This window comes from Blennius ocellaris, assembly GCF_963422515.1.
Source record: "Blennius ocellaris genome assembly, chromosome: 2".
NCBI classification, from domain to species: domain Eukaryota; kingdom Metazoa; phylum Chordata; class Actinopteri; order Blenniiformes; family Blenniidae; genus Blennius; species Blennius ocellaris.
Window position 1 is genome coordinate 16,682,219 of NC_137651.1, and position 27,343 is coordinate 16,709,561.

The following is a 27,343-nucleotide window of genomic DNA, read 5'->3' on the forward strand; positions in this document are numbered from 1 at the left end:
TCGTTGTTTTCTTGCAATTGGAAAATTTAAGATGGAATCACAGTGACTCACAAGATTGTAGTTCCTGCTGACCAGGAATTCACAGTCTCTCCTCCAAATCAGACGACTTGTTTGTGTCTGAAGGAGCCGTCTCTCCTCGAGTTCGCTGTGCTCTCCAGACACTGAACACTCCTCGGACTAAGAAAACCACGGAGATGGCTGAGAAGTAGCTAGCATATATGGTGAACTGGAGAGGAGGGAAAAAAAAGGGTCAAGGTTGCACAGTTTTTGATGCTTAAATGGCCACAAACACTTCTTCCACAGAGATATTTGGCGGCTTACCTGAGGAATGATGGACAGGCCGAGGCCTCCTTTGTCAACCACGATAGAAGTGATGATCGTCTGTAAAGCCAGAGCTCCGAAGTTGTTGACACCAAAGACGAGAGCGTATCTTTCCATTGATAGGTCAGCTGCAAGCTGATACCTAATAGAAGTAGAGCTTATTTTATCTTAATATCATGAGTCATGGACTGTTGTCGGCTGAATGGATGAAGGCAGGTTACACAACCACACACGCATTGAAACCTACAAGCGACGTCCAGTTGCCCAGAACACCCGCAACGCAACACTTACATGGCTATTGTTATCAGTAGCATGTACAGACACTTAAAGATGATGTAGCCCACGTAGCACACCCAGATGTTGCCGACGAACGTCATGAGAAACAGTGCGGCCGCCCCCAGTCCAGAGAAACCCCCGAGGGCCAGCTCGCCCCACAGCTCCCACCTCACATCGGTGAAACCTATACCGTAGGCAGTCGCAGCACCTGTGAAATGCATTACAATTAGGCAGGACTGTGTTTGTTTCTGTAACCAACCATTTCTTTGTTCTGTAGTTTCAACTCGCATCTATAAAATGTTATCAGTGGTTTCTTACTCAGTAGGCTGGACATGGCCTCCACGCCTCCATTGTAAATGGTAAAATTCTGAGAAGGTTCCACATGCTCCCACAATACCTGGATGGTGTAATATAACGATTATCATCTTATTTGGAAGTAATATTAGCACTTGTAGATCAAGAAAACAATTAGGCCTTCATACATTTATTTGTTGCTGGAAAGTGTCACTGTTTTATTTTAAATCTTGTCATTTTACCTAACAAGTAATTAAAGTCATATTTAATGACTGATTTAGACCTCTTCAATACTAAAAATATATTAGATTATTATAGATGGGCCATTGTAGAAGGATCATCTCCAGAATTAGCTGTTATTTCCACTGTAGTGTTCAGTATCTACCAAACCTGGTTCAAGAAAAGGAAAGTATTGATTTGTCAACAACAGGTGGAAACAACACCTCACAATTCACACAACTTACAGAATCTGCTGCTAATTCCTGGTGCCAAATAAAAGATGCACACGTTCAGGTGTCCATTCATGCCTGAAGAGGTCAGGGCTACTCTGGTTGTAAAAGAGCCCTGTGCCGTATTAAGCAGGTTGTCATGCTATGAGTGATCACTATGCGTGATGCTGATGCTTTGCATCATTTGCTGTCTTCACCACTCACCTGGACATAGTTGACAGTCTGGTTATAGCCACATGTGGCCATTGCCCACCACACAGACCAGTACAGAAGCTGCCTACTGGAGTAGCACTCTCTGAAGTCCTTCCACAGTTGGAGAAGAACTTTGCTGCAGGTTTTTGCTTGAATTGGCTTTTTGAGCTCCAGAGGAATGGATCCACTCTCCTCGAGTTCCTTTTCACCATCGTCCTCTGGGTTTTTTTCATCCTCAATTGTTCTTCCTTCATCCTGAGATATCTTTGAGCTGCGCGAGTGTTTTCTTGCTTCTAAAGTCTCAACACCATGGTCCTGTGCTCCGGCCGCGGGTGTGTTCGATTTCCGATGGAAGAACATGCTTTGCTGTGGCATTGGCAGGAACAATGAAGTGAAAAGGGCAATGGCAGTGAGAACAAGAGTGAGAACAAGGATATTCTGATAGGACATAAGGTCAAAGCTGACAACCAGCTGACCCAGCACGGCGCCGACGGTGGAGCCCAAAAGCTGAACGCTGCGGCAATAAGAGGTGGCCCTCCGGTATCTCTTCAGATCCACCACACTGTAACATACAAATACAAAATGTCACTCTAATGGTGCAGAGTCTAAACCCCATAACCTCTGACAGTGCTTAAAGCTGCATGACCTGTAGATGTAAGAGAAATAGGCCACCTCGCTGGCTGTGACCACCCCGTAGAAGAACTGCATGACCTGCATGGCAGTCACAGTTGATGTCCACTGCAGCAGTGCGGTCGTGATGAAGAGCATGACACATTGGAACACCACCACAGGCTTGTAGCGCAGCCAGTCAGTCAGTAGGAACACGGGCACCAGCACACACAGGTAGGAGTACGTCCACACCGGGAAAATTTCATTGTTAACCTGGTGAGGAAAGAATTGGGCAGTCGCTTGCATGTCATGTCGCATTGTTATTTCTCCATTTGCCACAAAGTTTTATTGGTCGGTTTCACAGATGCAATCAGACTTTTACAAGTCTGAAAAAAAATTACTGTTGGCTACGCACTTTTTATGCTTGTACGTATTACGGATGCAGTAAGCAATCAACCCAAGATATTTCAACAGATGAACATGAAATACTAGCATGATGTACACCTTGTTTTCATACCTCTTCCATCGTCAGATTTTTATCCGGTCCTGTCAGGTATGGGATAAGAAAAGGTTCCAGTGGTTTAACTGTGCTGAAGAATCCATAGATGCACAGCAGAGTAGTAGGATATCTCCAACCTGACCTCCACCTCTTCACTGCCTCCATGTTGTGCTTGTTTTTGGTGTGTGAGTGTGCCCTGGTGTGCAGCTTCCTTGGTTTATACCTCCTGAGGTTGCCTCAGTGTTGATAGTTTGTCAATCAACAACCCGGTCAAAGAGCAGCACAATCTTGGAAACGGTCAAGCTGATACAAACCTGCAACTAATAAATTAGTCATGTAGAAAGATATCTGAGCAGGAATCATTGTAATGCAATTCTTTATTCTTTATATTGCAAAAAGAGGTAATCACACCAGTGATGTTTAATAGTAGGCAGTAATACTGTCTAGGCATAATGGTTTTATTTCCCGAAACAAATGGGACATTTAAAAGTGGTCAGAAACGCACTGCAGAGATCACTTCAACACTGGAGTCCTGTTCCTTGTCTTCTGTGTCTTCAGGACAGTGCCGGTGGCTCATACAGGCTGTGTAGCTACCTCGAATGAGGAAGAGAAGTGAGATGACGGCATAATAGCTCCCATATATGATGAACTGCAGAGAGAGAAATGTATCATCCTTCACTGTATAAGACACTGACCTCCAGTACTTTTGCATGCAACAGTTAATAGTAACCACCAGGTGTCATCATATACTCGTGGAAGTCCACAAAAAGGTGCCTGCTTTCTTGATTCACTGATTTGACCCACATAATCAGTTTAAAATCCCTTGTAACAAGTGTAGAAGAGTCATACCTGTGTGACAATATCGAGTCCCAGCGCGGCCTCATCAACAACAGTGACAGTGATGATTGTCTGAAGCAAGAGGGCCACAAAAGTGTTGATCCCAAATGTCAAGGCGTAACACTCCATGGACAGATTTGAAGCAATCTGAAATCTATAGCAAAGTAATTATGTTAAAAATAAATAAATAAATAAAAATAATCCCAAGGCAACAGCTGGTGTGATATTCCAAATTAGAATTTTAATCTTTTTTTTTTGTACCTTCATACATTCAGTCTTATCTGGGTTTAAAACTTCAAAATCAGATGTCATGATTTAGTACTGAGTTTTGTTGTTGTTGGTTTTTTGTTGTTGTTTTGTTTTTGGGGGGCTGATGAGTGCTTTAAAAAAAAAAATGATATCATTGGATATTGCTATGGCAGTGGTGCTCAGTCATTTTTACATTCCAAAACTATATGGACTAGAAAATTACAGAGAAAATGTTGTGTGTCTGCCTCTTCTTCTTCTTCATTTGGGTTGAACGGCGCCATCTGCTTGTTCTCGCTATACTATTCCCACGCTCCCCAAAAAAAAAAAAGACAAAGAAAGAAAGGAGATGATGAAAATTGATGTGAAGTTGATGTTGTGTGCCTGCCTCTGGCTGACGACTACTTGCCAAAAAAAAAAGCATAAGAAGAAAAGTAAAATTAAAGAGCTGCCTGGGATAGTAATCTTTGTGGCTCGTCAACCCACTCGCCACTTTGTTTCACACACATAAAGTAACCAACAAATGAAAGCAGGGATCAGTATAGAAGGTTTTATCATTTTTGAGCAGAAGTGTACAAAAGGCCTAGTTTCAAAGGGTTGATGCAAATTGTAAAGTTTTTGGTGCAAATGACCTTTCAGTTCAGTAGAGTTATTTTTAAGGAGGACTCTGTCTCGTCATGCCAATCAGAAGCCTTCTTTATGAAGGTGTGTTTTTGGATTGAGTTATTTTATCACACTAGCCTAAACTTTAACACATTATCCAATAGGATGGAAGACTTCCATTATAAACTTACGTGGTGATGGTGATGAGAAGCATGTAGCAGGATTTGAATAACACATAGCCAGCGTAGCAAACCCAGATACTGCTGGTGAATGCCATCAGAAACACGGCGCCTGCCCCTACTGCTGAAAACAGCCCCAAGGCCAGCTCCCCCCACACAACCCAGGTCACCTTGATGTAGGCCACAGAGAAGGCTGCTGCAGCACCTGGCCCATGAAGATGAAAAATTAAGCAATTAATCTGTTGTTCACAATGGATATAACCTCCTAGTGTGTCACTGCGTCCCTGTATATGTAATTTACTGATTCAATCATTAATCCTCTCACTGGCAACCCCTTTCTTAAGCGTTGGTAGAAACTAAGGCCTCCAAATGAAACCTGAAGTGCATGCTTGCCTTCGCTGGTCTTCACAGTACCTTTCTAATATGATGAATAACTTTAACTCAGCTGCTGGAATTACCTATCAGCAATAATCAGAGAAGCCAATACCAGTTAACTCTATCTTCCTAATGAAACGAATTACTCTTCTTCCTTCTCATTCTGAGCCAAGCAGCATGGTGCTATTCTCCTTCAAAATCAATACACATCTTCTATTCAATCATATACTCTGTACAACCAAGAACAGCAGGGTTGTTTTTCTTCTAATTACAATTTTCACCAGTTTATGTTTTATTTCAAACATCGCAGTGTCTAATGGAATCATTAAATGTTTCTTTTGGTCATTATGATGTGGTTCTGCTCCAGTCTGCTCTCCTTGTTTTGATCCCTATCCTACTGTGGGAATATGAAATTCACAGTTCAAAGATAGATTTAAATCTTTCGCTCATCCAATTTGCAAGTCTTACCGACAAGTGAGCACACAGCCTCTACTCCTCCGTTGTAGATGGACGATGTGGCAGACGGTTCGATGTGGTCCCACATCAACTGGCTGTAGTTGAAGACCTGCACATAGCCAGCCGTGGCCAGAGCCCACCACAGGGACCAGTATATCAACTGTCTGTATGGGGAGGATTATTAGAACACATTACAATGATGAACTCACAGTGAGTGCTGATTCATGACTGTTATCAATAGAAACAGATGAATGCCTGGAAGAGTAGGACTCCTTGAAGCTTAGCCAAAGTAGATGTCCTGCAGCGGTGACATTTTCCCAACTGAACCAGGCAACTTTGGAATTATTTTCAGTCGTCTCTTTCCCACAACCTGCTTCATCCCCATCCGTCTCTGGGTCCTTGGGCTTTTTCTCTCCCAGTGGCCCCTCCTCCTGCTGGGACTGCAAGCCCACAGCTGCAACATTTTCCCCTTTGAAGAACAGGCTTCTTTTTGGCATGGGCAACCAGAACGAGACAAGAAAAGCTATGCTGACTATCCCCAGAGTGATGGCATTGATGTAGAAGTAGTCCAGCCCTGTTGAACAGAGTTCATAATTCATCAGTGCATGTGAAACGTCTGTTCAAAGAAATCTCATTAGTGTTTGTGAATCAATTTTAATATGCATCTGTGCAGACTTTGAGGTTTTCTATGTGATTCCTAGTTACCTGAAAGAAATATTGATTTGTTTTGAAGAAAAACAAAAAACAAACATTGGGTACAGATGTCATTTTCAATTGTAATTGGTTAAGAAGACCAACCTGCGAGGGAAATGAGCATTTGGCCGAGGCTGGCACCGAATGTGTATCCTGTCAGCATGGCACTGCGCAGGTAACCAGTAGCTCGTTGGTAATGCTCAACTGGAATCACACTGTAAATGTAAGAGAAGTAGGCCACTTCTGTAGAGGTCACTACAGCATAGTTGACCTAGTAATAAGACAGTTTTAACTTCTTTTAGGTTTACATGTTAGAAGATCACAACATTCTGTTGCATACACATTAAAATCATATTCTCTATTCATCTGAAGGAGCATGATATCAACTGACCTGGAGGAAGGTCATAGCAGCCAGACCTGGGGCAAAGCAGAGCAGCAGATAGTTGGTCACGAGAAAAAGCCCCTGCAGCATAATGAGGGGCTTGTATCTCAGGAAGTCAGTGAGAAGGAAAACAGGGAACAGGAAAGCCAGGTAGGAATATGTCCATATAGGAAATAAGTAGTTAGTCACCTGTGAGGGAACAGTAAACACCACAGAACAGAGTTGCTGATCGCATTTATTAAAGACATCCATATCTTGTTTACCTCAACTGAAAGTATTAATTAAAGATAATGTGGCCACTTGATAAACATAGATTATCTTTATGAGTACATCTTGGGATTACATGTGTTTGCGGTCCTTACCACTTCTTCAGAGATGTTCTTGTGTGGTCCAATTAGATACGGCGTCAGGAAGGGCTCTGCCACTCTGCAATTTGCAAAAAAGCCATACAGTGATAGGATTGCTGTGGGATAAACCCATCCAGATGACTTGAGCTTCGTCCAACACTCCATGTCAATATCTCAGAGGGATTTCCTGAAAAGTTTGTTTGGTTTACTTTAGTTCCTCAAGTTGTCATTCAAATCCTGACTTCCTGAGTTATTCCCTAAGTGCTGTGAAGTTTCTTGAAGCTATCAGTGCTCATCAGTAGCTTGGAAACACACACATAATCTTTATGATAAACACGTGACTTTGTCACAGTTTAATGGTGATAGACTTTGACCTTTTCAGAAAAAAATAGGCTCACCTCCAAGCGGTGGAATAAATAGGCAATCAGCGTTTTGTGTCTGTTTAAGTTATAAGTAACAGACTGTGTAACTAAGGGGCGGATTTTTGTCACATAGCAAGTTGAAAACAAATCCTCAAATAATTGCACAAGAAAATTGTAATTAACAACACATGATATGAAAAATAAATGCAAAAATCATTGCACTTGTCATATTTTCCTTGGGTCCAATGGAAATAAACAATTGTTTGTGTCTTTAGCATGTTGTTTACAGTCAGGGGATTGTATATTGATGACTCCATGTTTGTTCCCTCCCTTTATTTGTTTGTAGTGTTTTATATAAATTAATTTAAAATACAAGAATTAAACTTACTTCCTGTATAAAGATTACGTAAGTTCCGGTGTTAAGAGAGAAATGGCGGCGCTCGTGCTCTTAGATCTCCGCCATAGCAACGGTTTGTTGACGTAATGTGAGCGAGCTGGAAATCCGACAACATGAAACTGAAGCGCTTTTATCTGAGATATTATCCACCAGGTAACGCATTATGATTATTCTCAACCCAAGTATTAAAACAAAAATGTAAGTGTAGATGCGTTTTATGCTTTAACGTCAGCTAAAATCTCCGTTCAAAAATGGAATATGCAATTTTTTTGTAGTAAAACTTTTTCTCTTGTTTAACTCGTTGTTATTTTTCAGGTATTATCCTGGAATATGAGAAAGGAGGTCATTTGAGAACCAAATCAATCGACCTTTTGGATTTGACTCAACAGTGCGTGAGTTTTATTTACCGAGAATCCTTCTTTTTTTTTTTTTATCTTTTTTTTTTAGATAGACAGATATTTAAGTTTTGGATGATATTTCAGACATTTTTGTTTAGTTTCTATTAAACAACCATTCAGATGTTCGAGAATCGTCTTTGTTTTTTGTTTTTAAATGTATTTATTTTTTTTAACGCAGCGTCTCAATTATTGGTGAATGAACGCTATAAGGTGTGCATCCCCTTTTTGTAGATCAGATCCAGATGAGATGGTGAAAGAAATCAGGCTCTCGGAGCCTCTTATCACTGAGTCGAGGGCTGAACAAGTCAAACAGCTGATCCTCAGACTTCAACAGAAACTGGGCCAACAGGATCACCACAGGTTCTGTTTCTGCAAGGTCAGAAACCACATACATACTCGGGTTACCGCTCGTCTATTAACCATTTGATATTATCAGCATTCATTCATTCGTTCATTCACTAGGTCATTTGATTGATCCTGTTCTGTTGCATATTTATATATACAATCTCTTGCTTGAAATATCTCTTTCCAGTGTCATTAAATGTTTTCCTTTTAATAAAATGCTTTATTAATATTTTTGTTGTACAAATCTGTTGTATATAAACCAGTGAATAAAGTACTTGTGACTCCAAAATCCGTGCACTGATATGCAGCTAGACCTAAATTGATACAGGTTCGTTTTTACTTTCAATACAGGCAGACGGAATTACCTGCAAAGAGGAAAAATGTGTCCCCATTACCTAATCGTAGCAATATATTAACTGCCTGATTTCATGAATCTCATTTCGATCTGTGGAAATTAGGCCATTTAAGAGGTGAAATTAAAAGCCAGTGCTTCAAAGAGGCACTAGAGAGCACCAGTGGTTTTGCTTACTAAGGAGCACAATGAGCTTCCTGCCAAAAGTGTAATGAGGCGATACAGAGGTCTCCAGGTGTGTCAGGGTGCCTGTAGGAATACATAAAACATTCTTAGTTAGAGGTCAAGGTTAATTACATGACAAGAGATTAGAAAATGTTGATTTGGGCTATAAATAGGAGTATTCTTTTCTTTTGTGGGTGAAGAAGAAAAAAAATTACTTTTCAGCTAGTAGGATAATACATGCACATCCTGTCATTAGAAACACAGCTGAGGTCAATAACGTACACGTATATGGAAATAACCAGGAGCATTTTCAGGGTGAATGTTTAAAGTGTTATTTACCAATTATCTTCTTTCCAGGAGCTGAAGGCACACATCCTGCCCCTGACAAACATTGCCTTCAACAAATCTGGATCAAAGTGAGTTTTTTTGGGGGGGGAGAATGGCCTGGCACTCTGGAGTTTATAAAATAAAGTGTGTGCTGTTGCAATGTTTCCCCTATGCCTCCCTGTGCAGGTTTATAACAGGAAGTTATGATAGGACGTGCAGAATTTGGGACACGGCCTCGGGCACGGAGCTGCGCTCGCTGGAGGGTCACAGAAATGTTGTGTATGCAATTGCATTCAACAACCCCTATGGGTAATAAGCTGTTTCTTTCACAGCATATTAAATTAATTTGCTCTATTTGGTATTAAAAAGGAGTGTTTAATCTTAAAACTGACTTTTAACTTGCCTTTCTTTCTTCTTCATTAAACTTAGAGACAAGATTGCCACTGGCTCGTTTGATAAGACCTGCAAATTGTGGTGTGCGGAAACTGGCAAATGTTTTCATACTTTTCACGGGCACACAGCAGAAATAGTGCGTATGATTATTTCTTTACTTTTAAAAGTGTTATATACCATTGGTATGTACTCACAGCCGCAGATCAAGGAGTAGTTTCAAACTGCATGTGGGCACAAAAGATACTTTTAACATATAATAAACAAAACAAAATTTTTTGTATTATGTAGGTTTGCCTGGCATTCAACCCCCAGAGCACGCTGGTGGCCACAGGCAGCATGGACGCCACTGCCAAGCTGTGGGATGTAAAGAGTGGGCAGGAGGTGGCAACTTTGACTGTGAGTCGTTTTTGACCTGCTCTATTCTTACTGTTTCTTCATACTCATTGGCCAGCATATAGTTACTCACTCACAGGCATTTAATTTATTATGCTATGATTAACTTTTGATTAACTGACAAGAGTAATTATTCCTGAAATAAATTTGCCTTGGATGGCGAGCATTTTACCACTTCACATGTCCACACGTCTGAAGGGGGATGTATAACTTTAACTCTCTAATAAGGTGCTGATAAACCGTCTCTTTTGGGAATAGCGAGTCCTCTTTGATGTGCAGATAGCACGTGGGCCCATGGTGTGACTGGCTGGGTGGCTTGCTCTCTCTCTCTCTCTCTCTCTCTCTCTCTCTCTCTCTCTCTCTCTCTCTCTCTCTCTCTCTCTCTCTCTCTCTCTCTCTCTCTCTCTCTCTCTCTCTCTCTCTCTCGATGTATTTTGATTTTAAGCCTTTAGAATTGACAAATCTGTGTCAAAATGTGAGTGCTTCTTTCTTGTGGAGACTGAATATGAATAAGGGTTAGATTGTTCAAACTTACCAGTAAGGCTATAGTCTTTATGTTCTTTGGGGAGTTTTCCTATTATCCCCTCTGTAGGTATGTTTTTTCACATGACTTATAAATAAGTTTGTTAGAAATAACATATGAACTGACATTAAGTGTGATTGTCTGTTATTTTTTCATGTCAGCTTGGTGATGTACTAGGAAACAATTCAGAGTGCTTCTTGCCTTTCAGTCTTTGCTGAGGACATGAATAGAAAGAGGAAAGTAAATGAATGGAAGGAGACCAATAACTCTCTATGATGTGCGAATCTGAAATCAGAACAACTATAATTGTCTGGTGTTGTCAGGGGTAGATTCAGCCAACTGGCACCTAAGAATTTTGATCTATTTTATAGTGGCAACCATTCATTTCTACCACTCAACCAGACTACCATGCACTGTAGTTTCAGAGGTTTGGTTTGTCAAATACAAAATGGAAATTAAAAAAAATAAATATTTGAGGTGGGTTGTGGTACAAAGCCTGTCAAAAATGAATACATTCTTTTCTGGCATCCTTTTAATCAAATTTCATGCAATTAGCTGTTTTTGTTGTTGTTGTTTCTGCTGACAAACCAGACATAAAGTCACCTCCGTGGCAAAGGTAATAAATAGTTTTTAATGTGGGAGAGAAAAAGAGTGCCGACAAGAAAGAGAAGAAATGAGATGGTATAGGACAATGGTTTCTCTTTTCTCCCTTCCAGGGTCACACGGCGGAGGTCCTCTCTCTGTGCTTTGACACAGTGGGTAATCAACTAGTCACAGGCTCCTTCGACCACACAGTTGTAATATGGGATGTTGCTTCAAGGAGGTCAGACATCTTTTTTTTCCAATTGCTTTGTTTGTCTTGATCTTGATTATCATGTGCTGTATTTACAGTCACTGATTATTTGCTAATATTTCTGTTTGTTTTCCTCAGACACCTCCGCACTCTGATTGGTCATATAGGAGAAATAAGTAATGTCCAGTTTAACTGGGATTGCTCCCTCATTGTCACTGGTTCCATTGACAAAACCTGCAAGGTGAGGTTCTGTGCGTGCTTTCAAATTGAATCCTGGCGGCGCCACTGATTTCAAGCATACATATTCAAGATGGATGGCCTTTGTCATTTGAAATCGCTCGCTTTCATTTCTCACATTCCGCCTCTTCCCTAAATCCAGTCTCTCAGGCCTCCATCATTTCATAGAGAAAATTGTAATCCTGATTCTTTAATTATACCGAGATGAGTCACGCTTACAAGAATTATCCACCTCACTGCATTCCTCCAGGGGAGGCCACGAAAGTAATGTCACTTCAGACGGCTAACGGACACGTGCAGGCACACTTGATAAGTCTCTACTCCCATGTACTCCTGCTTTCCCGGGTCTTGAGTATGTGTAATTGTAGCCTGGGCACATGTCTGTTTCTGTATATTCATGTTGTTGTTGCTGTTTTTTCTTTGTTTTTTTGTTTTTGCAGTTGTGGGAGGCAGGCAGTGGAAAGTGTTTGGCGACTCTGGATGGACACAAAGAAGAGGTGTTGGATGTGTGCTTTGATTTAAGCGGACAGCTTGTTGCGACTGCCTCTGCTGACGGTAACGCGAATAATCTATAGAATAGATTCTATTTCTGGTGAAGTTACAGTTTCACACTTGGGATGGCTGTGGCTCGGTTGTGAGAGTAGCTCGTTTTACAATGCGGTGTTGGGGTGATCCCACCGCTCGCCCTGGCGATGAGTCAAGTGTCTTTGGGCAAGACACTGAACACCAAGTTGCCCTTGATGGAGCGCGAGTGGTTTGCAGTTATCACCACTGATGTGTGAATGTGTGCATGAATGGGTGAATGTGACTTATTGTGGAAAGCACATAAGTAAAGAAGTTGTTTTTTGTGTGAAATATGTATGTTTTTATAAACTGCTCTCAGTCCCTGTCGTTTCTGTTCTAGATTAATCATCTGTTGTTGAAGTTCCTGCCACAAAAATCAACATTTTAAGTAAGACGTGTGTTTGCCCACAAAAAAACCATGATGGTTTCTTTATCTTCCAGGTACGGCACAAGTTTTCAGTACAGCCACTCACAAGTGTCTCTTGACCTTAGAGGGCCATGAAGGAGAGATCTCTAAGGTAATTCAACAAGTCATGTTGCTACTATGGACACCCAGAGCAAAATTCAATTCAGAGGCAAATATGTCACTGACATTTACTTTGCATTAAAATACTGTAGGAATATTTTTTTTGCCTCAGTGTCTATCATGAGCAATCTTTGTGGAATATGAATCCCTATTTTTGCAATGACTCAAAATAACTGTCCATCAATGGTGCCAATTAGCAGACAACCACCGGAACAGTACCTCAAATCAGTGAGTAAACCCCTGACTGTCAAACAAGAAATTAATTGATTTGTATGGATTTAAAAGACTTGGGAGACTTATAAAACTTCTATTCTTATGTCCTGATGGAAAAAAAGCATTGTAATGTACACTTTGTTTAGTTTTACCAGATAGACTCCACGTCAAGAATGCTCTGCATGACATCTCTTTTCCCAGAGACATCCTAAATGTTCATCTAGTTGGTAGAGGATTATAACTGTATCTAAAGCATTATTTGACAGCCATGTGATACCAAGACACTATAATGAAGTATTATTGTGACTCAGGCCACACAGTGGTGTTGTGGTTTTAACTCATTAATCATCCCTGTCAGTTTGGGGCTTTATGGACTGATGACCTGTCTGCAGTGTACCTCACTTCCACCCATAGTCAGCTGTGATCAGCTTTGATTGAATAAAGCAACATACTGGCTCATAAACACGTGATTTTGTAACTAGCTGTGGGCCACATGTACAAATTCCGGTTACCTCACCAGTGAGACTTTTGTAGAACAGCAATCTTGAATTTACAAGGGTTCGAATGGGATACTTCTGTTTATCTTGAGTTTGATGTTGAAATCCAGCAAATGGAGTCAAGGCCTCAGGGTGTTTCATATCTGAACATGGTCTGACTTTGTGTTACTACCCCTTGAACTTGAAACATATGCTTTACACCATTAAAGCAAAACTAATCCCAGATCCTCACAAAGACTTGTGAACCCTGTGTATAACAGCCTGCTATTAGATGAGTCAAATGTTTGTTTGTTTGACCCCATGTTGACCTTTTTTTTTTTTCTTCTGTAAATGGGAATTATTATAGCCATTTACTATTTGTCAGGTGGAATGCTCTGCACAAATGGGTCTCCCACAGGCTGTGGCTCCAAGAGTTCCTCTGTATGTGTTTACTGAAACATATCAGACAGTAATAAATAGGCTGGATGGAGGATGATTCCAGGGGATTATGACACTAATCTCTCCCAAACAGGACATTTCTCCCCCCTCCCCTTCATTCTGCTCGACCATTTTTCTTCACTGACTTCCTCTATTTCAGTATCTTTCCCAGTTTCTTCCCTTTTTAAATCTCATGTCTGCTTTCTTTCTAGAAATATAAATGACAAGCTGTGAATAACAAAACCGTTGTTTTATATATAACTGTAACTCTCTCTCTCTCTCTCTCTCTCTCTCTCACTCTCGCTCTCGCTCTCTCTCTCTCTCTCTCTCTCTCTCTATATATATATATATATATTAAAAATTCCCCTCTCGCCCTCCGCGGGCAATCACCTGTTTTTCTAGTCCAAGCTCGGATCCTGGAGCTTGAGGGTCCTGCGCAGTATCTTTGCTGTTCCAAGTACTGCACTTTTCTGGACTGAGATGTCCGAGGTTGTTCCAGGGATCTGCTGTAGCCACTCCTCCAGTTTGGGGGTTATATATATATTCACAGGCCCTTTTTATTTTTGAATGTCGCTGCTTGAGAGAGGAATCCTTTCGACTTTAGACACTCCATTAGCTTTATTCCTGCGCTTATCTCAGGCGAAAATGAAGACCTAATGGAAAAGTCACATTGTCATGAAATTTGTGGAGTGCAATGACAAAACCCATGAAAGCTGAGACGGGGTAAAATCCAGATGGTTGAATGAAATGATACTTTTATGGACTCTTGTAGAATGTTAAGAAAAAAAAAAAAATCCTAAAGCTAAATTTAGCAGCCGGTCCATTTCATATCTTTGCTGTTTCTTGTTGATTCAGTTATTCTGCTGAGTGCCAACAGTTTAATGTGACTACCTTTAGTGAAGCACCTTATTCCTTCATTTACGCTGCAGGAAATCACAAAGGTGCATCTGAAAAAAAAAAGAAAGAATACAATCAATAAGTCAACTGTTTTGTCAGCTATTTCTTCATTCTATTCTTCAGCATTTTCCCATTTGAGGGGTTTTCATGGTGGATTTCTTCCTCCATCACTTCCTCTCTCCTCACTGCATCCATAAGTCTGCATCCTTTCACCGATATAATCTCACCTACACACTACACATCTCTACGTCATCTCCATCTTTTTTCTTTTTCACTTTTGCACAAAGCAACAGAGTCGTCTCTATAATGTATTGATTTTTTTTTTTTAACCTTCATTCTACTCACTCTCAATAACACTGTCAACATCCTCAGCTCTGCTAACCCCAGTTCAACCTCCTGTTTTTTGGTTAAAAAATGACAGAGACAAAGGGAGACAAAAACATTCAGGAAGTGAACATTTCTGCCAATGATTTTGCTTGTAATACCTGAAATGTTGCAAGCTCCTTTATAGCTGAGAGGCCAACCATAGTTAACTACTGAGCTGACATGGGGAGAAAAAAGGAAAATGCAGGTACAGCTTTTTTTTTTTTGCTCACATTGTACAACCGCTTCACTCTGCAGTGACTTGTGAGACATTTTCTGTGAGAGCAAAAACACGATGTGGCCACAGACACCTTTAGAAAAAAAAAGAGAGAGAGAGAGAGAGAGAGAGAGAGAGAGAGCAAGGCCAGGTTGAAACCCGCACAGACACCTGTCCATCTATCTATCCATCTTCTATACGGCGGTGTCCAACCGGTTGGGTCACTGGGGCCGATCCAAGCTGACTATCAGTGACAAGCGCCACAACAAACCACAACTCAGTCACGCCTCTACACTTGTGGACTGGACAGAAGTGCTGATCATCCACAAGAATAAAGGGACAAACAATACAGTAAAGCATAGTAGCCTGCACAATGTTACGATTCAATAATGTACTCCTCAAAATGAGTGCTGACAACTTTATATGGCTGAATGACTGATGTGTGAATGTTTGTGAAAAGAAGTCAGAATGAATACACAGTGTGGAAGAAAGAAGCGACATGCTTCAATTTAATTTATTTATGCTCTGTTCCTGCACTTTTATTTGCATTTTTCCCCTCCTTTTTGTTCATTTGAATATACTATTTCCTATTTCATAACCTGTCATCAAAACTGCTACTCTCTTCTTCTTGCAATCTTCCATCTTTGCCAGCTTCTTCTCTGCCATTTTTCCATTTCCTGTCTAGGGTCGCTCCTTGCACTCAGTTTGAAAAAAAACCCACATTTCATTTCTTTGCAAGTGAGCAACGATTTTATTTAATCATCCCTTGCCGTTGGATATAAAGCCATTGCGGGAACAATAAACAGGTCGTAACAGAGTAAGCTTCTGCCATGATTTTCATAATACTCCGTTGTCTTCATCGAGTAGCTCCAGCGGTGCCGTTATCCTCCTTAAGTATTTTCTTTTTAGCTGAATGACCTCAGAGCTGTAGTACTGCTGACATAATGAAATTGCGCTGGGATACTGCCTTGCTCAGCACCCTGTCGCTCATGTCCCACACAGCCAACCCTTCTGCCTCTGTTGGTAGATCTGCTTCAGCCCCCAAGGCACCAGGGTCCTGACTGCCAGCGCAGACAAGACAGCTCGCCTGTGGGACGCTCAGTCTGGAGTCTGCCTGCAAGTCCTGGAGGGCCACACCGACGAGATCTTCTCCTGCGTCTTCAACTACGAGGGTGACAGCATCATTACGGGTATGTAGGGCCTCTCCTCAGGCACACGTACACGCACATGCCATATCCTACAACCTCGCATTAACGTGACAAGCATGCACTGTAAAAATGTAGCCGAGGGCAGGGCACACAGTTCCGCTCATCAGCTGTCGCAATTGCTTAATTGCACATTTTAGATGAGAAGCATACAGCTGTGTCCTCCTGTGCAGCCACCTGTTTGTGTCTGTGCTCCCCATACAGGCAGCAAGGATAACACATGCAGGATCTGGTACTGACCCTTGCCCTGACCCGCCAGACGCCCGGGTGGACCCGGACGCCACGGCCAGTTTGTGTCACACTCTGTACCTCTTCATCGCAGTTTGCCAAGTAGAATCGTCTCTCACGTCTTACCATGTTTAGCATCTCTGTAACACATCTAGAATCATTTGCCTGCTTTTCTCAAAAATAGGTTTTACCACAAGTTTGACATAATGTCACCAGATTGACTTGTGTATTGTCTAGTGAAGAAGAGATATTATATTACCATGAAGAGTGAAAACACCAGCTGGTCCAGTTTTGCTCGGAGCTAGAAGAAGCTCATTTAGCATGTTGGACCTCACTTATTCCATAATATGAGGTTTTATAAAGAGTGTAAAGATATGCTGTATCCTCCAGGGAAAGCATCTCAATGTAAAGATCTTTTTTGGATACATACAAGGAACTTAGTTTGGATCTTATCTAACTGTTGGCAAGGAAGTTTATAGACTCATTATTTGAAATAGCAAAGTTGATGGGTTTTTTTTTTTTCTCTCCAAAAAGTGTCTCAATGCAATCCTTAAAGGCAAAAAGACCTGCATTGATTGACATGTACATTTTTAATGCAAGTGCGAAAAAGCTGACTTGTAGACATCGCCAATATTATTAGTGCACTACGCTGCAGAACAAAACCAGAGGTAGATACTTACACTGAACAAAAATATAAAAGCGACACTTTTGTTTTTGCTCCCATTTTTCATGAGCTAAACTCAAAGATGCCTATTTTTTAAGCTTTACGAGTACATTATCAGATAACAGATCTTTTTATGATATTTTGTTCCAAACAGTATGTCTGATATCACATTTTGGTTGTGATAAAGGTTTTTTTCAGTAGCTTCCTGGCTGGGATTAAATTACTTTATGTTCTCCCTGCACTTGTGAGACACGAGTTGGTAAACCAGGCATGACATGTAATAAAGCCTTGGTTAAATAATCTTCCTGAGCACTCTTTATTGCACTGCAGTTACACGTTACGAATGGTCAAAACTGCTTGTATTTCACCATCACAGAAATTTATTGATGTCAAAAGATAATTACATTCAGTTCTACGATGACAGTTTACAGCTGAATCCTGTGCTTTTTTTTCCCACCACCCCAACACTGATGTAACACGAGAGTACCACTAAATAGAGAAAAGAACAGACCAAATCCACATATAAATTCTACATTTCAAACTTTACTCTGTCTTTCCAGACTTAATAAAAGCTAAAGAGAGCAGTCCACTACTCCAAGGTGCAGCAGTTCCAAATCTACACTATGTACAGGACAGCGATCCCAAAATAATCAGCTCTCAAGTAACATGGACAAAAAGACATACTCACTTTGAACTGAATTTCAAAGTCACAACAGAGGTGTTAAGTTGGCCGATGAACACAACAAACTCATGAATGATTTTGGTTACACTGAGCAAATGTGCACTCCTAAATAACTATCAGGGGAAAGTGAAAGTGCTTTCTCTGGGCTTATATGTTCACAGCCTCTTTTACAAAGTAGTATTGGTTAAAAAATAAAAAAAATCAAGGAAAAAAAAAGAAAAAGGTTTGCGCATGTTGCATTGTGGGGAGAATTCAACCTGATTACCCTGTGCTGTAATAGATACTTCTATTCACATGTGTTCGCTTGTAATAAATAAATAACATAATTTAGCTGTGAGAGTCTGCAAATATATAGCAATATATAATCTGGAGCGGTTAGAACCCGCTGACTATAATCTTTTGAGGGGGAGTTCGTTCCCATTAGGAATGCCCCGCCCATATACCTACAGTGTGTGTGTGTGTGTGTGTGTGTGTGTGTGTGTGTGTGTGTGTGTGTGTGTGTGTGTGTGTGTGTGTGTGTGTGTGTGTGTGTGTGTGTGTGTGTGTGTGTTATTCGAGAGGTAAATCTAAACATGCTTTAGTTAAAGGGAGATTGGTCAATTGATTGATGACAAACTACAACATTAGGAGGTCCGGCTTTCTCAAATATGCTGATTAGCTTTGTGCTTCCAGCCTGATCACTTGATGATAGGAGGACAAACTGCTAAGAGTCCGTTGGGGTATGAAAAGTCCATCCTAAAGAGTCTCCAACAGCCAATCGAACAGGCTGGACTGGAGCAAGCGGCCCGCCTCCTCCTCTTCCTCCTGCAGCTTACAGAACTGAACCACAGCGCCGAACAGGTCCGTGATCCGCCAGGCCTTTTGGGACATGAGGTGGACCACCCTCTGGAACTGAGAGAACACGCAAGAAAAACCAAGCAATCAGCATCAGTATGTGTCAATATTCTCAATCTTATTAATTTGTTCTTCAGTTATGTACGGGTGCAACTCAACAATTTGAAATTTGAAAGTTAATTTTTCTGTGAAACGTCCATTTACTTTGGATTAATTGAACTGCTCTAATCCTTGTTTGTTTCATCTTTATTATTTTAGAAATCATGAAAATAATGTATTGGATATTTTGTTTTGTTTTAAGTCACAGTAGTCATATTTAAAAATTACTTTTCTCCTATTTAGATTACATATTGATGAGTTATTTAACAGTTTGATTACATTGAGATGGGCAAACAGTAATAGAATTTCCATAATCAACAACACCTAAAACAGATTTATGTTTTTGCACTTTTATATGTGTTTTAGACATTTTAGCAAGGAGATAAGAGTCTAAGAGTTTTTCTTTGTAAAAAAACAAAAAACATGTCATGCAAATATAATAAGAATAAGTTTTTTTTTTTTTTTTTTTTTAAAGGATAAAATCTGATTTTCTGGAGGCCCCAGAGAGCCACTAATGAGAGCCATAGGTTTCAGACCTGAAACCTGGAAAAATATGTGATCCCTGTCCCACTTTAGGTTAAACAACATCATATAAAGATTTTCAGTAGCAACAGCAGTACTAAATTAATGCCATGTGGGTGCACGTCAGGATCTTTCTTAAAAATGTGCTTACCTTTGCAACCCTCTTCTCTTTAGACTTCCTGAAGTAGAGCGTCGGCAGGCCCAGCTCGGACGCAGCGATCCACTGCAGAGCCACTCTGAGCTCTGAGTCCACACACTCTGGCTCCAGTTCGCAGTTCACTACCAACAGTTCCCTGAGGTTACTCCCGCTGCCTGCTGCCCTCGCTGATCCGCTCTCTGAAACATCAACGTTGACAGGACATACTGTTCTTAACACATATTAATATTACCTGTGGTGTTCACCTCACTCTCAAAATGATTCAGGCCATTGCAAGCTATACCTTCTTTTCTCCATACTTGCTGTGACATGCTCACTCGTTGCATGCAGCCACACAAACAATTCAATGTGAGCACATGGAAATCAATCAAATCTCAAGAAAAACCTCATTGTAGTTCAAGTCATTCAAGATAGATGAACTTCTTGCAGATACACGGGCCCTTTTATTTTTATGACCATCAGAAACTATAACCCCTTGTAATTAAGTTCATCATTTTCACCAGGGATTAATCACTGAGACCCATCTCCTCCTGCACATCATATTAGAACGCCCTGCCAGTATCGCGGGCTCGGGGTGAGAAATTAGATGTTAAAACAGATTGAGGTGAATAATTAACAGTTACAAAAAACATGTAAATTCATGATGACACTTACCTAAGACATTCTCCTTGGTTCGTGCCAGGTTGGCGTTCTCCTCACTGTAAGAAAAGACAAATATGAAAATTCTACAATAACATAAATTATCACTTTCAAAGATGTCATACATATTTAGGCAACAATGTAAGATATTTAAGTGTATACATATTTTTTCACGCAAAATGTGTGGCACTTGTAAAAACTGTTGTGCAACATTTTGTAATCTGTGTGCATAAGATAACCAGTAATCATTGGAGCCGCAGTGTCTGTATACAGAAACAAAATGGTTCAGATTTTAGATGTATTCACTTCAACACAAGAAGCCCTCACAAAGGAACGTTTTCCATAAGATTGAGCTTAAAGGTTACTGCCATACAAGTAGTATCAGTCACACACCTGAAAAGGGAGATATTGAATGGATCTAAAGTATCAGTGCTGTTCGAAGGACACAGTCACAGGCCTTTGAAAAGTTTTCTTCATTCAAAAGTTATCCTGCTTTGACCTCTAGACTAGTACTTCCCACCATTCTTTCTATGGACTACTTCAAGATTGCCTCGAAGAAAAGATGCAGACCTTGTTTCCTATCTCTTGTTTGCAAAAACATTACAATGAAGCCAAATGTGATTGGAAACACCCGCTCTCAGCAGCAGACAAAAGCAGCAGCTTTTCTTGATTCTAGAAAGAGTCTTGTTATGGTCTCATACTTTTATAAACTGAGAGCAGACAAAGCCTTGCCCCCTCCAGTAGTTCAGAAGACACAGGACATATTTCAAAGCTAACTGTTGGGAAGCAGATCACATGATTTGCCTCTTAATTGGGACTATTATTTATTGTCCAGTCACCACAACATATTAAAATGCCTTTAAATATTTTCTTGGGCAATTTTCACACATACAGTATGTATTTGGACAGACTATCCCAGACTGTCAGCTGTAATGTTGAACCATTCCTTTCATGTAAATACGTACCACCCGTGTCACCTTATCAATGGACTATATTGAATAGATTCTAATCACTATTTTAAATATCATTATGCATAGAAGATTGACAGAAAAATAAGATGACAGCCTCCGACAGTGAAATATACCTTATTACTGTGCTCTGAGTGGGCACATCGGAAAAAGTATCCAGGTCTACCAGGCCGAGGCTGGATGTGCTGCTGGTCCCATTCCTGCAAATCAATTCAGCAATTAAGAAAGAAAGAAAGAAAGAAAGAAAGAAAGAAAGAAAGAAAGAAAGAAAGAAAGAAATAGCATCCATTTTTGCGATGTCTTGAGATACCCAACATGATCAGTGACGTGTGAAAAGAACAATAACCAAGCTCAGCAATGCAGGTCATGTTGTTTGTTAGCTGGTGATTAACATATAAATAGCAGCTGCAGCAGAATTGGACGCTGAGGCTGGAAGAGCTGGTGATTTCTGTCTGGCAGCAGGCCGGCCTGAGTGCGTGGATGAGGAGATCTGGAGACAGTTCGGGTGGGTAGGGTGGACAGGCAAGACTGGCAGCCATGCCCTCGTGTCACAGCATGGATCAGGGATGAGGTGGAGTTCAAGTAAGCGGGTAGATGGACAGAGAGGTTGTGAGGAGCAGCAAGTGTTATGGTGTCGCACATGACTATATAACTATTGCTAAACTGAACTGGTCAAACCTTTCATCTTCATGCCTCTTCTATAATCTACACATCAACGTGTTGGGAACATAAATGCATTTCTACATGTAATTTACGATCATCACTTGGCATTCGTACTATTATTTTTGACAGTTACTGTAGCAGATAGTATTTAATGTGACGGTTTGTGTATTTGAACTTGTTTTGATGAAGCAGAGAATGATGTGGAAATGTTTCGAGCTTGTCTTCTGGTGTGCTTCTGGCGGTGGTTTAACCCTGTGCTCTCTGCCATACACTGCTTCAGCTGGTGCGGATATTGCGATGGCAGGGAGTAAATTGGCGTCGGCACGGGAGAAAACAGGTGTCAGTAGCAATGGGCCAATGAGAGTGGGGTGAGGGTGGGAATAGCAGCGTTTGGAGCAGTGTCAAGGAGCAACGGTTACTGACCCCTCGCTCAGCTGGATAAAACTACTGGTCTCCTCGTGGGGGTCATCTTCGGGGGTTATATGAGACCAGCTCCCCATGCTCTCTTCACTGCTAGCACTCATAGAACGCTTGTCCCGCTTCACTACAGCAGCCACCGCCGCGGCGGGCCTGTCCCTCTCACTGCTGGGGAGAGCAAACCGCAAGATGGTGGGGTGACCATCCAGTGATTGTGCACAAGTTCTGCTGCAATGTGTGGCTCCTATTCCTTCACTTCTCTATTCATTATTAAAGTTTGAAACCACTAAAGATGTATCGGTATGAAAACGTCATATTCATTTTAAAAGGGCTATAGTAAACACAGTTATTGATAATATACTACTAAACTTCCAATTGGTTTGGCATCTCACTCTCAATTTGAGGCCACAGTTCCTGTTTGAACTCACCAAGACGAAGTCAAAACACTGTTTTCAAAATGCCTAATATTTTAAATAAACTACACAAAAAGATTCCAGATGTTACTGTTGTGTACTCATCACAGTACTGAATGGTGAACAGTAATCAATTATTTTCTGTAAGTAAACACACTGTACTGAGACCAGTTCTGCAGTGAATGAGAATTACTTTCTTTAAAAAGTCGAAACACTACCAAGCACATGAAAAAGCTAATTAATTAAATCATCACTAATGCAAACAGCAGCTCCCACACGCACTGTTGGATTCACAGTGTCTTCAAGGGAACTGATGAAATTAAGCCATAATCAGATGATTGAGAGCTGCCATCCTCAACAATTCTGGAGGGAAATCAGGTTTTATTGACTGGGCGAGCAGTTGAAATCCACTCAAGGGAAAAGCAGATGCACTCCAGTTGTTTTTGGATTACATGTATTGTAAAGTGAAAAGAAGCATGTCTTGCGCCTCTCCAGTGGCTTGAGAGACTGGGAGACGTACAGCTTTCCCTGAAACCTCTTGTGGCTCATTATGACAATCCAATTTCATTTGGGTGGAGGAGTTTTACTCTGCTTTATCTCTCTGGCACATTTGCATTACCATTTACTGTTTTTGTAGTGTCATTGTTCAAGACAGTGACACGTTGTGATCTAATCTTCAGTACCACAAAGTGTCTAAGAAAATGACCTCGGGGACATACTGCTGTATTTTGTTTCTGTGAATGACCACTCAAGACATTGGAAATTGCTGACAATATTGCTGAACCCATGTCCTAATGGCAATGAAACCAACAAATATGTATTATTGAATTTTTGTCTAAGGAATCTGAATGCCTATTTGAGTTTTGTAGTTTTAGTAGCCGCATCCATATTTGAGTGAGATGAGGAGTTCAATGGCCTCTGAGTGGAAAAAAGATAAAGCCACTAAATACATTCTGCTCACACAGTTCATCACTGAGACAGTGTGTCACAGACAAGCTCAAGATTTGTCAAACCTTAAGCATTGCTAAAATAGATTATTCTCTTTGTAAATACATCCGCTGTGTACCTGCTATGCTTTGATCAAACTCCAGGCTGTCGACATGAATTTGTTTAGTGCTGTTTTTTGTAACAGCACTAAACAGCACAATGTTGATTCTAAAAATAAGTATGGGATAAATTATTTCTTGTTCTTAGGGTAATTTTCCCATCACCTGAATGTTGATTTTGGCAATAAAAACCTTTTTGGCTGTCGGACTGTGACTCTTACTCAGAAAGACTGTTAACAGTGTCATACCTGCTGCAGTTGGTAGTTGCTCTCTCTGATTGCTTGGTAGCTGTCATGTCTGAGGATGTTTCCTGAGCTCTCCCTCCTGTCCTTTCAGGGATTCTTGGGGCCTCTTCGTCCCTGTGGTCTGTCTCAATGTGGATCAGTGGTACATCCCTGGGACCCCTCAAGCAAGGCACACTGCTATCACAGGACCCAGAGCTGACTCCTGTGCCAGCTTGCTCCTGGCTGGACCTACTCCGACTGCAACTCAGATGAGATTGTTTAAATCCCCTCCTTCGTTCGCCAACAGGCATGTGCTGCTGTGAGTGCAACCCAGGCATATGCTGCCCAGCTACATCTTGCTGTGTTCCACGTCCACATTTGCTGATGTCCACAATGTCAGCTGCCAGGCGATTGGCAAATTGCTCCACATGGGGCTGAGAGTCACCTGCAGCCTCTAACTCAATACTGTCTTCTGGATCAGCAATGATCTTGTTTTTTCTCATTAAGGATTCTATGGAGTTTGACCAGGTCTCATGAATCAGCATATCCGTTATCTGGTCAGTCTTACCCCTTTGGTAGAGGCAAGTGTCTGACTTGCACAACCCTGTTGCTGACACTGAGTTGGTGGGGTAGATATTTAACGTGTCTCCATGCACATTGCGAGCAAATCCATCGAAAGAATTGGCTTTAATAGGAGAGTTGACGGTCAGTCGTGAGTCTGAGGAGCGTCGATCTGGAACTGAGGATTGTCGTATACAGAAGGGTGTTCTTGGGGAAGGGGGGAACAGGCTGTTGCTCCACTCTTTAGTCTTGGCAATGCCATATTCTTTGTTTTCCTTGTCCATATCCCGAAGCATAAACCTGTAGAACTCCTCAGTGATGCTCTCTGTGCTTGACTGTTTTGACAGGCAGGATGAAGCCCTGACATTGAGGTGACCATTTTTCTTTGATGCAGCCTGTTGAACAGCTGCAGCCAGGATACTGCTGGCATTCTTCCCTGCATAATAATCTAGCAGAAGGTCAAAGCCTCTGCCCTCAGTTTCCATCTGGTTCACCATGAATCGCGAGAATTCATCTGTAATGCTCTCACAGCTGGACTGCTTGGAGATGGAGCTACCACGGCTCAAGTTCTGGCCTAAACGACTGCCGGGGCCCAGGGTGTTGAGTGTTCCTGAGGGGTCTGCATCTTCTTCTGGGATACTCTCATAACTGGAGGCCTTCCCACGACTCCACCTCTCACACTGCAGCCTGCTGCGTTGCTGTCCTGTTTTGGAGGTATCCACAACATTGAGTTCAGGGCAATTCATTATTCTTGCTGTGACTTCAGAAGCAAAGAGGGCAAACGGATCTTGTGGTTCATCAGGGTTGACTGTCTCATCTACCACCCGGTTAACAAGGCGCTCCATTAACTCCGGCTGCTCCTCTGTTTTTCTCTTTATCTCACTCAGGCGCGGTGCCCGATGTTTCTTGGAGGCAGCGATGCTGCTCGAACCCTCTTTTCTCCGGAAAACTGTGCGGCAAGCAGGGAGCAAGTAGGCTTCTGGGCCCTCTGACATTGCCCCTTTTAGGGCACAGAACCATGGTTGTTTACCAGTGGAGTTCTCCAGACAAATGGCTGCTAGTTCTGTGGCCATAGACACCACTGTTGCAGCTAAATCATCAGCATAGCAAGTGATTGGTGTCCTGGATTCAGAGTCCATTTTGAACGACAGCAGCGAACTGCAGGAATTGAGGGAGGACTGTGGTGTTAGGGACGACTGTCTGCTGTCACTGCCTGTCACTAGCCGACCCCTCCTCTCTGTGCTGTTAACTGGTATTTCACTTAAAGGTTCTCTGATGGCATTGTTGCTGTGCTGGTGGTCAGACAAGTCTTTGGCCAGGGAGGAGGTGGGCTTCGACTGACTTTGTCTGCATATTGACTGCTGCAGTTGTTCTTTGATGTGTGATGTGGAAGGAGGTGCAATGACATTATTTTCCTCAAGCACGTTTTTCTGCTTCTGCGCTGGAAGCATCGTTGACTTATCTGAGTAGTGTACAGTCCCGCTGTCAATGTTAGTGGAATGACCAACTAAGCACTGTAACTGACTTAATGGGTCTTTGCTTTCCTTGGCAGTGGCAGGCTTCTTAGCACAAGTATCTTGCGTTTCGCATGATCCGTTGTCAACACTTGAGATATGACTGATTTTCTTCTGTGTCAGGCAAAGAATATCAAACAGCAAATTGTTCACACTGTCCTGCAGAAAAACCTGGAGGCTTGGGGATTCTTTTTCAGCACCTTCAAGCTCCTTTTTCTTTTTTGCTTTCTCCAGAGCATGCTTAAATAAGCTGTCTGCTACCTCATTTATTAAGTCATCCACCTCTATCTCATCTGTGCAGCACTTCTTTGGACATGTGATTCCATCTACTATCTTGTTATGAGTAGTCTCCAGCAAATGGGCCACACTTTTATAGCCTTGTGGTTGAGTCAAAACCTCAGCTGCTTCCCGGTGCAGGACCTCAGCAATATTGGCACGGAAAGCTTCAACACAGGTACCTTCTGCCACACTGCAGTGCAGTGTGAAGGCTGCAGTGGCTTCTGCAGCAGACATCAGACCACGCGATGCAGTGTAAATTTCAGCTGAATCTGTATCAGAATCCATCCCATCTCCTGGTTCCTCTGTTAGATCCACAGCTGCTACTGCACCAGCTACCTGAGCCATGCCACACATAGCTGAGGAAAAGGAGTAGTCTCCCCTCTCGTCTGGTTCTTGCAGCTCCTCCTCAGGTTCATCTTCAGAAGCTGATTCGGTAACAAGTTTCTCTGTCAGCTGTGGAGTAGTAATGGTGCCGATAACATTGGCAGCACAAGCCAAGGCAACCTCAACATGTTTGGATGTGTGTATTCCATTATGGTTGGAAGTTTGAACTTGTGTCTCACCCTGTGGCATTTCCCTGGCTTTGGCAGTCATGTTTGGCTCAGGCACGTGAGGCACCTGGGTCTCTGGCCATTCTGCTGTGCCATCAATGTTGTCTGGACTCTGAACTATAACAATTTTTGGAAGTTCAAAAGAGCAGGTACGTTGCTGAGCAGCATCTTTGGTCTTAGTAGGACCGTTGGAGCTGGGCAGACGACTTGAGAGGGACACACTGACGGCTGCTTCAGAGACGAAGGAAGCTTCATCTTGTGAGAGTCGTATGAAGGCATCTTGCAATACTGACTCAGCAAGATTGGTAGCGTAGTGACCAGCAGATTCCTTGGTATTGAGGGCTGAGGTCTGAGGCCTTTCCTTTTTCACCTCAGAATCATCCCTGCTCTGATGACGAGCCAGCTGTCCTCTGTGACATGCAATTCTGACGCAGTGTTTCTGTGCCACCTCTACCATGCTCTCTCCCAGGTCACCACACTCTGGCTCTGTGAAGAAACACGCAAAGACAGGGAATAAAGCACTTCTGAACCGATTAGAAA

General features: G+C 41.8%; 3 protein-coding genes across 3 annotated transcripts in view; 1 reads left to right on the top strand and 2 right to left on the bottom strand.

Moving 5' to 3' along the window:
- Positions 1 to 79: 79 nt before the first annotated feature.
- On the bottom strand, positions 80 to 6,923 carry slc19a3b (solute carrier family 19 member 3b; the record flags this gene model as incomplete). The annotated part of the gene is made up of 15 exons (XM_080510345.1): positions 80 to 226; positions 322 to 463; positions 613 to 805; positions 916 to 994; positions 1,545 to 2,094; positions 2,179 to 2,414; positions 2,659 to 2,811; positions 3,146 to 3,289; positions 3,490 to 3,631; positions 4,518 to 4,710; positions 5,349 to 5,496; positions 5,588 to 5,910; positions 6,135 to 6,300; positions 6,421 to 6,600; positions 6,774 to 6,923. The coding sequence occupies 15 exons, from the start codon at positions 6,921 to 6,923 to the stop codon at positions 80 to 82; spliced, it is 2,946 nt and encodes a 981-aa protein (XP_080366471.1).
- A 707-nt stretch (positions 6,924 to 7,630) lies between these two features.
- On the top strand, positions 7,631 to 16,581 carry daw1 (dynein assembly factor with WDR repeat domains 1; the record flags this gene model as incomplete). The annotated part of the gene is made up of 13 exons (XM_080512206.1): positions 7,631 to 7,670; positions 7,833 to 7,905; positions 8,147 to 8,291; positions 9,135 to 9,193; positions 9,291 to 9,413; positions 9,534 to 9,633; positions 9,786 to 9,893; positions 11,130 to 11,236; positions 11,345 to 11,447; positions 11,884 to 11,998; positions 12,449 to 12,525; positions 16,165 to 16,331; positions 16,551 to 16,581. 13 exons carry the CDS (start codon positions 7,631 to 7,633, stop codon positions 16,579 to 16,581), a joined length of 1,248 nt encoding a protein of 415 aa, XP_080368332.1.
- Positions 16,582 to 18,651: 2,070 nt separating this feature from the next.
- The window catches only part of sphkap (SPHK1 interactor, AKAP domain containing), a gene marked incomplete at both ends in the record, with an annotated part of 32,732 nt that continues 24,040 nt past the window's right edge, over positions 18,652 to 27,343 (bottom strand). The window contains 6 exons of the mRNA XM_080502790.1: positions 18,652 to 18,807; positions 19,523 to 19,707; positions 20,183 to 20,226; positions 21,252 to 21,335; positions 22,222 to 22,383; positions 23,923 to 27,289. Of these exons, the coding sequence (XP_080358916.1) occupies positions 18,652 to 18,807; positions 19,523 to 19,707; positions 20,183 to 20,226; positions 21,252 to 21,335; positions 22,222 to 22,383; positions 23,923 to 27,289 (3,998 nt within the window). The remainder of the gene's footprint in view (positions 18,808 to 19,522; positions 19,708 to 20,182; positions 20,227 to 21,251; positions 21,336 to 22,221; positions 22,384 to 23,922; positions 27,290 to 27,343) is intronic.